The sequence below is a fragment of the Oncorhynchus tshawytscha genome, linkage group LG04, assembly GCF_018296145.1.
Source record: "Oncorhynchus tshawytscha isolate Ot180627B linkage group LG04, Otsh_v2.0, whole genome shotgun sequence".
In the NCBI taxonomy this organism is placed as follows: Eukaryota; Metazoa; Chordata; class Actinopteri; order Salmoniformes; family Salmonidae; genus Oncorhynchus; species Oncorhynchus tshawytscha.
In genome coordinates, this window is record NC_056432.1 from 60,024,974 (window position 1) to 60,035,355 (window position 10,382).

General features: G+C 39.6%; 1 protein-coding gene across 1 annotated transcript; it reads right to left on the reverse strand.

Moving 5' to 3' along the window:
* Position 1: 1 nt before the first annotated feature.
* terb2 (telomere repeat binding bouquet formation protein 2) lies at positions 2–3,125 on the reverse strand. Its single transcript, XM_042321284.1, has 7 exons — positions 2,724–3,125; positions 2,534–2,615; positions 1,666–1,805; positions 1,465–1,532; positions 1,278–1,366; positions 473–570; positions 2–328 (listed from the first exon to the last, which is right to left on the reverse strand). Exons 1-7 carry the CDS (start codon positions 2,785–2,787, stop codon positions 213–215), a joined length of 657 nt encoding a protein of 218 aa, XP_042177218.1. The 5' UTR covers positions 2,788–3,125; the 3' UTR covers positions 2–212.
* Positions 3,126–10,382: the final 7,257 nt, after the last annotated feature.

Sequence of the window (10,382 nt, forward strand, 5' to 3'; positions counted from 1 at the left end):
ATGTACGTAAACTCTTTAATTCAATAGGTAAAATATATATATATTTTTTTATAATTCAACAACTAAAACAATGGTGAATAGTGAAAAAGGGACAACACTGTCTAGCGATCCTGCTAAATCTTCCATTTAACATCCCATAGTGTATTTATTCTTCTCCAATAAAAAGTGTTACTCTTAATTATCCCTGTGATCTGTATCCTTGTAATATGACATTAAGCAATATCTACTGTGGAGCGCCTTTTTTTAGAGACTGAAGAACCACAATGGCCTGGTAGGAAGTCTTGAAGTTCTCCTGAGTAAGTCCTCAGTTCATCAATACTGACATACCCTTCAAATAGAATAAACATTGTTACATTATAAACATTTCCATTATTCAAGAAAGGATGTATTTCTATAATTGATAATACATTCATATGGAAAGGACATGATAAGGATAATTGTAAGAATGCTGGGTGATAAGTATTTGTTTTACCTGTAACCATGTTATTAACTGGGTAATGTTGTACTTCACAACACAGAGCACCCTCTCTTTGTGGAGTATCCGGAGTATCCAGAAAGGGTACCGCATGGCTATTTCACAAAATAGTATATTGTTTAGTGTGAGCACATTATACTGAATAGTTGTAATCATTGCATAGGAACATATGACCCCTACTGGTAATTTTTTTTAAAAAGCTGCTCTGTTCTGCACCAATTATTTAAATACTGAGTGTAGAAAACATTAAGGACACCTGCTCTTTCCATAACATAGACTGACCAGGTGAATCCAGGTGAAAGCTATGACCCCTTATTGATGTCACTTGTTAATTCCACTTCAATCAGTGTAGAGGAAGGGGAGGAGACAGGTTAAAGAAGGATTTTTAAGCCTTGAGACAATTGAGGCATGGATTGTGTACTGTATGTGCCACTCAGAAGGTGAATGGGCAAAACAAAAGATGTAAGTGCCTTTGAACAGGATATGTTAGTAGGTGCCAGGCGCACCGGTTTGTGTCAAGAACTGCAATGCTGCTGGGTTTTTCAAACTCAACAGTTTTCTGTGTGCATTAATAATTGTCCACCACCTAAAGGACATACAGCCAACTTTACACAACTGTGGGCAGCATTGGAGTCAACATGGGCCAGCATCCCTGTGGAATGCTTTTGACACCTTGAATGAATTGAGCCTGTTCTGACTGGGGAGGGGCAACTCAATATTAGGAAGGCGTTCCTGATGTTTGGTATACTCAGTGTATATACGTCATTGTGCTGAACCCCTCAAAATTAGTAGCAGTACATACCAACTATTGATGTCTGTGTGATCACAGCAACCTCCACTGTATTCCTCTTCCTTCTGCCTATTGCCCAATGCCAGTCTGTCATCTGAATCCTTACAATAGAAATACAATACATATACAAATGAATTGTGCTTAAAGTGAACAGATTATGACTCACTAAATTGAAACTAAGATGAAGAGCATATTTGACCTCTGTATCAACAGCCTTTGCATTATCCTCCTGCTCCCAAATGAATCTCCCAACCACTGCTTTCACCACTGAAACGGTAAATTATTCATATATTTTGTGTGCATATTTCAGTGTTATGGAGAATATTATTATGGGAAAAAATGGCATTACGACTGTCATGCAAAATGCAAGGAAAGGAAAGCTGAGATATTATCTACTTACCCTCCTGGACAGAGACTGGAGGCAGCACATAATGACCGATGCACACTGACTTGACACTGTGGCATTTCTCACAGGCAGCTAGATAGAAGCTGTGAAAAACTGTTAGCCTGTTCTCAGCATAGTCCACACTCTCAAATATCCTGAAATAAATAAACAAAAGTAAGTCAAAGGGTCTACATTTCGATTTATATTTCCTGGGATGCACTGCTGACGAAGAAAACATGCCCCCTAGGGGCGGGCCTATGACAGTGACACAGCATGCAGGAAACAGGACAAAAACGGTCACATTATGCAGAGGAAAATCAGTGAACAAGAAGAGTAAATGCTCAGCTGGGCTGACCAAAGGTACAAACAAGAGAAAACAAAAGCAACATCTGAAGTGGCTATTTTATTTTACAAATAAGTAAGAATTAATCTGGACGGTAAGGAGTCACACTAGTTCATGAATAAATACTTGATTAGATAACTGTCTAGCTAGATGTGCATAGCTAACGTTAGCTAAATCAAATCAAATTGTATTGGTCACATACACATGGTTAGCAGATGTTATTGCGAGTGTAGCGAAATGCTTGTGCTTCTAGTTCCGACAGTGCAGTAATATCTAACAGTAATCTAGCAATTCCACAACTACCTAATACACACAAATCTAAGTAAAGTGATGGAATAAGAATATATACATATGGATGAGCGATGGCTGAGCAGCATAGGCAAGATGCAATATATGGTATACAATACAGTATAAATATGAGATGAGTAATGCAAGCTATGTAAACATTATTAAAGTGGCGTTATTAAAGTGACTAACATTAGTGATCCATTTATTAAAGTGTCCAATGATTTCAAGTCTAGCTAGCTAGCCTAACGTTACCTTTCTGTATCAGGACAGGTGGCATCCTCACTGAAAAGGTAGTCTGCAGTCTCCCAACTTGTAATACCGCCACCCTCTGATACTGAAATAGATTTTTTTTGCACTCAATAAATTATGAAACTGGTAACGTTATTGTATTCAAGTGTAGCTAAGTAACTTAGCCTTGAGCTAGCTAAGTTAGCTAACTTACCCCAAAACCAACGGCTTCCTCTTCTCACACTATTTGAGAACCATGCTGTTCTATTTGTGAACATACTTTGCAAAGACTGTCCACAAAGATTTCAGTAAAAAAAACAAAAATGTGTTTATAAAATGTTTGTCCTTGTTGATCTGAAAACCTTTATGTTGAGCAAATCATCAAGGTGAGGATGACGTCAATGATCGGCCGCGTTCCGGATGTTGCCATTCGAGGGCGCGAGCAGCGCAGCATGGACATCTTGGCGGTAAAAAAGGTTGTTACTCTTATCACCTCGATATTATAGTATCCACACCAGTTCTCGAATTTACGGTTTATTGACTCCAAACTCACAGGCTACTGTCTGGTAGCCTATTCCAAATAAATTCTATAACACAATCACAGCTCCTCAACTCACTGTCGGGACATGAAAAGAGAGAACAATGACAGCATGGCAATAAACAAATATGCAATGCCCAGCCTGATTTTATGGGGACTATAGACTGATTTTAAATAGACAAGTATTACAAATTTAAATATTATGATTAGACTACTAGGTCTGTTAGAACCAAGCCAAATAGTAAATTGGTCTGAGTGCTGTATTTTCATGGTGAGCAGTTTGTGAAGGTCTAAACAGAGTATGATAATCCTCTTAACAACATAAGCACCAAGCTATTTTTTTGTCCATGTCCAGACTGTCGACCTTCCTGTCTAGAGGTATTATGTTTGGTGGAAACATAGTCACCATTATGGAAATATTTGGCATGGCAACCTCCACATTTGTAGAATATGTGCTACCATCCAATTGACTTTTGCTAAGAGAGTGGTATTGTTTAAGAAAAAGTAATTTTATCCAACCTCAAAATGCTGGGCAGTGATACTCGGAATTGGTTTGTGAAGAAGCAGATGAGCCGCCGGAGACCATCTGGCACAAATAAGAAAACGTGGGCTGCCAAAATCCTGAGACACCATAGGGAGCGGTTACTGAAGGAGCTGGATGTCAACAAGGTGCTGCCATACCTTGTGTATGACAGGGTGTTTTCTCTGGTGGAATGCAAGGACATCCTGGGTTATGACACCAATAAGAAAAGGGCAGAGATATTTCTGGACAAGTTGTCTTTGAAGGGCCCTGGGGCCTTCTGTGCTTTCTGCTCTGTTCTGGAAGAGGTGTATCCACACTTGCTAACCTGTTTTCTGCTGGATATTGAAGGTACAGTAAATCAGTCTTTAAATGACAAAATATGTCATTTTTGTCAGTTTCATGTGTTAATGTTAGCTGAAGGTTTTAACCCTTGCTAAACTGCCTAAGAACTGGGACAAAATAGCAACTGTAAGCCACAGCAGTGAAGAGATTATTGTCTGTCCAGTTGGATATGTTGTAACACATGGCCCCTGCATCAGTGCCAGACAGTCCATTTGTCCTAATTAGTTAAATGAAGAAAACAATAGAGAAAGGGTAATCAGCATTTTGTTTGTATTTTTGTTTACATGTTCAATTTCTGGTGTTTAGGCCTAAACAAAGGAATGAATGATGACGTGGCATATTGTAACATGATTTAATTCATCATCTGGGGAAAATGAAGTGTGTTGTCACACCAGTATTTCTTCATCTGATGGTAAAATTAGTTTGAATATTATGGATGCTTTCACTCATTGTTATTATTCTATTATCTCTTACAGATCAGCCTGCGTTGAGGAGCTGTCACAAGCAGGAGGGGGGAGTCATGGCTCCTCACAACCAGGGTGTGTTTCTATCTCGGGAGCGTACAGTGATGCACCCTCTATTCATCTATAACGACCCTCTCTTCAACACCAGGTGAGCAATAATATCTACAAAGTAAAACTGCATTCTGCAGCAACCTTACCATCACATACAATGGGCTGTAGATGTAGTACCTACTTAGAACCACATGATGGTGATATGAGCTGACTTTATTGAGGGTCAGTGGTCTTCTGGCCCTGATGCTGAATTAATCAGTGTGTTTTACACCTTAACCTTTATTAATGATCAATATGTTGTGTCTTAAAAGTATTTCATTTTAACCAATTTAGCGGATGTTTGGCAATTCTAACTCTCTAGAGACCATGTTAGCAAATCTCACACATGCCGTTACCGTCAGATGGCAAGGACTAGTGTCTACAGTGGTGCTGAGCAATTTACGTAAATTTCGTTTTTAATTTTTTTTTTAAATAAGTAATTGACCGAATTATGTGAATTCAATGTGCTCAATGTGCATAATGTGCAGTTTCTCTAGAGATAAATCAGATCAAGCCCGAACTGTGCGATGTAGTAGGGAGTTGTAGTTTCCAACAGGCCAATATTCGATGTAGTTTAGCGCAGAAAACGTGGTAAAGAACTACAATGGCCATAATCCATTACACGCCTACTTGTCCGGTCCGTGTTTCTTTTATGCCTGCTATGTAAAAGAGAGAAGAATGAGCGATTGAGAGAGATAGTCTTGAGAGCAGTTGCTTCTCAAGGTATCTCTCCCTGAAATATATTAGCTAAGGGATTGATAGTTGGTATTCAGCAGTCATAAAAGTATGCCTTATTTACTTTGAAGAGCTATTAAAATAGTGATTTTGTCAGACAGCATAGCCAGCAGCTCTACTGAGATGACTTAGAATGAAATAATAAAGTAATCAAATAAAACACATTTAATAATATACACAACAGCTGAACATTTTTATTAAAGTAAAGTGAATAAATAATGGTTAATAAGTGATAAGCAGTAATGGGCAGTCACTACCATTATGGGACTTGTATTAATTGTTTTATTCTGTGTCACAGCATTCAACCCACATAGTGCATTTCATGTTTAAAAAAAACAAAAACAAAATCGAAAACTGTGATCATTTTTTAATCGAACCGAAACCAAACCGACCTCAAAAAGCACTAATCGCTCAGCACTAGTCTACAGTGTCCGCTCTATTGAACAAAGTGGTCCTCTGATCTATTAGCAGTGGATGAACAGCATTTGATGGAAGGTGACCTAAGTGTTGCACTGAATGAGGGGTTAAAACAAGAAAATATTGGCTTCTCAAGCAATCCTAGTATGCACACTTGGTGATTAGAGACTGATATAATGACTTAATACTTTTCTGTACAAAATGTTTGTATTTGCATATTTTTATTTGTCTGGTCTGGTGTCACATGATGGACATGTTAAATATTTTGTCATCATCAGTGAGGGCTTGCTTGCAGGTTAGGAGCTTATAGGCTAGCTGACAAAGATGCTTGCCAATACCAATTTGGTTTTGTCTCTCTGAAGGCAGTAATGTCATGTAGCCTTGTATTTTATATATTGAGGAGACTATTAAAAAATATATTACTGTGCGGGCAGTGGACAGTGTGCTATCTGCTGTGAAATTGATGGGAAATGCTTCTGTGTGTTCTTGATGCCAGCATGGCTGTCACAGTGGGCTGTGTATTATAAATCAAGCCCTGATGCTTCTACACCTGCATTGCTTGCTGTTTGGGGTTTTAAGCTGGGTTTCTGTACAGCATGTTGTGACATCAGCTAATGTAAGAAGGGCTTTTATAAATACATTTGATTGAAATTTGATTGATGATGTTCAGCTTAGAATCTGGTTAGAGAACCTAGGTGTCAATGTGCAGGTCTATATGTTTATATATTATCTACTTTACTGTCCTATTAAGTGCAGTATATTGCCTGTATGTCTAATCCTTATATGAAATCCAGCTGGTACTAAGTTAATTTGTTAAATAAAACGATTGGAGAGACTGAGTCAAAGGGGAAAGTGGACAAGAGACTGCCTACATTACTACAAACATGAACTGCTAATTATGGAAAATAAGAGAAACAGGATTTTGAAAAAATATATATGTATTTTAATGGCAATATATAAATTGAGGTGAGGGCGATGGATTTAATTTTTATTTTTTATTTCACCTTTATTTAACCAGGTAGGCCAGTTGAGATCAAGTTTTCATTTACATCTTCGACCTGGCCAAGATAAAGCAAAGCAGTGCGACACAAACAACACAGAGTTACACATGGGATAAACAAACGTACATTTAATAACACAATAGAAAAATCTATACACAGTGTGTGCAAATGTAGTAAGATTAGGGAGGTAAGGCAATAAATAGGCCATAGTGACAAAATAATTACAATTTAGCAATTAAACACTGGAGTGATAGACGTGTAGAAGATGAATATGCAAGTCAAGATACTGGGGTGCAAAAACATAAATAACAATATGGGGATGAGGTATTTGGGTGGGCTAATTACAGATGGGCTGTGTGCAGGTGCAATGATCGGTAAGCTGCTCTGACAGCTGATGCTTAAAGTTAGTGAGGGAGATATAAGATTCTGATTTTTGCAATTTGTTCGTCATTGGCAGCAGAGAACTGGAAGGAAAGGCAGCCAAAGGAGGAGTTGGCTTTGGGGATGATCAGTGAAATATACCTGCTGGTGCGCGTGCTATGGGTGGGTGTTGCTATGGTGACCAGTGAGCTGAGATAAGGCGGGGCTTTATCTAGCAAAGACTTATAGATGACCTGGAGCCAGTGGGTTTGGCAACGAATATGAAGCGAGGGCCAGCCAACGAGAGCGTACAGGTCGCAGTGGTGTGTAGCATATGGGGCTTTGGTGACAAAATGGATGGCACTGTGATAGACTACATCCAATTTGCTGAGTAGAGTGTTGGAGGCTTTACTCAGTTTTACTAGGGTATGTTTGCTGGCATGAGTGAAGGATGCTTTGTTGCAAAATAGGATACCGATTCTAGATGTAATTTTGGATTGGAGATGCTTAATGTGAGTCTGGAAGGAAAGTTTACAGTCTAACCAGACACCTAGGTATTTGTAGTTGTCCACATATTCTAAGTTAGAACCGTCCAGAGTAGTGATGCTGGACGGGCGGGCGGGTGCAGGCATTGATTGGTTGAAGAGCATGCATTTAGTTTTACTTGCATTTAAGAGCAGTTGGAGGCCACGGAAGGAGTGTTGTATGGCATTGAAGCTCGTCTGGACGTTTGTTAACACAGTGTCCAAAGAAGGGCCAGATGTATACAGAATGGTGTCGTCTGCGTAGAGCTGGATCCGAGAATCACCAGCAGCAAGAGCGACATCATTGATGTTTACAGAGAAGAGAGTCGGCCTGAGAATTGAACCCTGTGGCACACCCATAGAGACTGCCATGAATTTGGCGGTTGATCTGCTTCTGTTCTGTGGGAGGCACTGTGTGCTCTTCTTGAAGGATGGGTCCCAGTCTCTCCAGGGCCATGGGATCCGGGGAGTCGGGGGTGGTCTGCCGGGCATTGGGATGACAACTCGGGATGAGGAGCGGTTTTAGCGGGTGGAATAGTGGGGACCAATTGGAGGTTTACTTAGTAGCAATGCAAATATCATACCAAACTGTTTTTGATATACACAGAGGGCCATTATTAGCTTGTTTTAACCACTCCTATATAAACAGTAAATTATCGGACACGCAACAAGAAGGTCTGATTTCATTATTACTGAAACAGGATCCAAGTGGTACAGTTGAAGTAGGAAGTTTATATACACTTAGGTTGGAGTCATTAAAAATCGTTTAAACAGCTGGAATTTTCCAAGCTGTTTAAAGGCACAGTCAACTTAGTGTATGTGAACTTCTGATCCACTGGAATTGTGATACAGTGAATTATAAGTGAAATAATCTGTCTGTAAACAATTATTGGAAAAATTACTTATGTCATGCACAAAGTAGATATCCTAAAAGACTTGCCAAAGATATAGTTTGTTAACAAGAAAATTTGTGAGACCATATGCTGGTGCGGTTGGCCCTGGGTTCCTCCTAATGCAAGACAATGCTAGACCTCATGTGGCTGGAGTGTGTCAGCAGTTCCTGCAAGAGGAAGGCATTGATGCTATGGACTGGCCAGCCCGTTCCCCAGACCTGAATCCAATTGAGCACATCTGGGACATCATGTCTCGCTCCATCCACCAACGCCACGTTGCACCACAGACTGTCCAGGAGTTGGCGGATGCTTTAGTCCAGGTCTGGGAGGAGATCCCTCAGGAGACCATCTGCCACCTCATCAGGAGCATGCCCAGGCGTTGTAGGGAGGTCACACAGGCACGTGGAGGCCACACACACTACTTAGCCTCATTTTGACTTGTTTTAAGGACATTACATCAAAGCTGGATCAGCCTGTAGTGTGGTTTTCCACTTTAATTTTGAGTGTGACTCCAAATCCAGACCTCCATGGATTGACAAATTTGATTTCCATTGATCATTTTTGTGATTTTGTTGTCAGCACATTCAACTATGTAAAGAAAAAAGTATTTAATAAGAATATTTCATTCGTTCAGATCTAGGATGTGTTATTTTAGTGTTCCCTTTATTTTGTTGAGCAGTGTATATATATATATATATATATATGTTACAATGTAAAGTAGTGAGTGTACAGCTTGTATAACAGTGTAAATTTGCTGTCCCCTCAAAATAACTGAACACACAGCCATTAATGTCTAAACCGCTGGCAACAAAAGTGAGTACACCCCTAAGTGAAAATGTCCAAATTGGGCCCAAAGTGTCAATATTTTGTGTGGCCACCATCATTTTCCAGCACTGCCTTAATTAACCCTCTTGGGCATGGAGTTCACCAGAGCTTCACAGGTTGCCACTGGAGTCCTCTTCCACTCCTCCATGATGACATCAACCATCTCCGTGATGTCATCATGGAATTACATTGATGGAAGCAATTATCTATCCGCAATTTTAAAGCTGATCCACCACCTAAAAAACAAAAAGTGGACAAGAAACCTCTTGTATTGGATAGAACATTCTCACTCATTTACAGTGTTCAAGTACTATGGCAAGTATGCTGCTAACCAACAGTCAAAATCTAAAAGCACATAACCTTTCTGTGTTTGAGTCCCTCCATGACAACAGTAAGGCCAGAGTATTTTGTCACACAAACCCCAACATCTCCTTTGGATGGTGCAGTGGAATGTGGATGTGAAAATATGTGCATCTGAGCAGAACATGAGCGTCACCAATCAAAGCACCTCAACTGGCTTGAAATAGAATAGTACAACAGAACATTCTAGAGCTGCTTTTTAGGTCTTGTTTCTAGCGTTGTCTTTAAAATATCTCACCTGGTGATGAGCAATACAGTTCGGGTTAGAAGCATTTCTTTAAAATATACATGTTTATTCATGTTATTTTCGATTACAGCTGTAAGCACGCTTTGTTGGTATAGCATTCTGTTTCAGCCATAATGTGAAAAGTCAGCAAGTCTGCTGCTTTCTTATTTAGGAACACAATGATGCTTTCTGTGCACAATGTTTTAAGTATAAAATAGTGTTTTCTGGTGTGAGTTGGGTACGATACTTATCTGGGAGTTTTAGACACTTTCTCTCACAGCGTGATTCAAAGCAGAATTCCAGAGCCTGCACCAGAATGATATATTTTTTATCTGAAAAAATAACAGTTGCTATGTCATCAGTTGTGGATTCACTGGAACAGATAAATAATGATCAACATAATGAGATGTCATGTTGAAATGATGAAATGTGAGATGGAGAAACGGAAGTAGTGGTAATGAGGATTCCATGGTGATTGGCTGTGAAGGCCAGTTAAGGCAGAGTATGGGGCAGGGTCAAGGCGATGGACAGAGGTATAAATGTAGACCAACGAGGATAAACAGGGTGAAACGGCT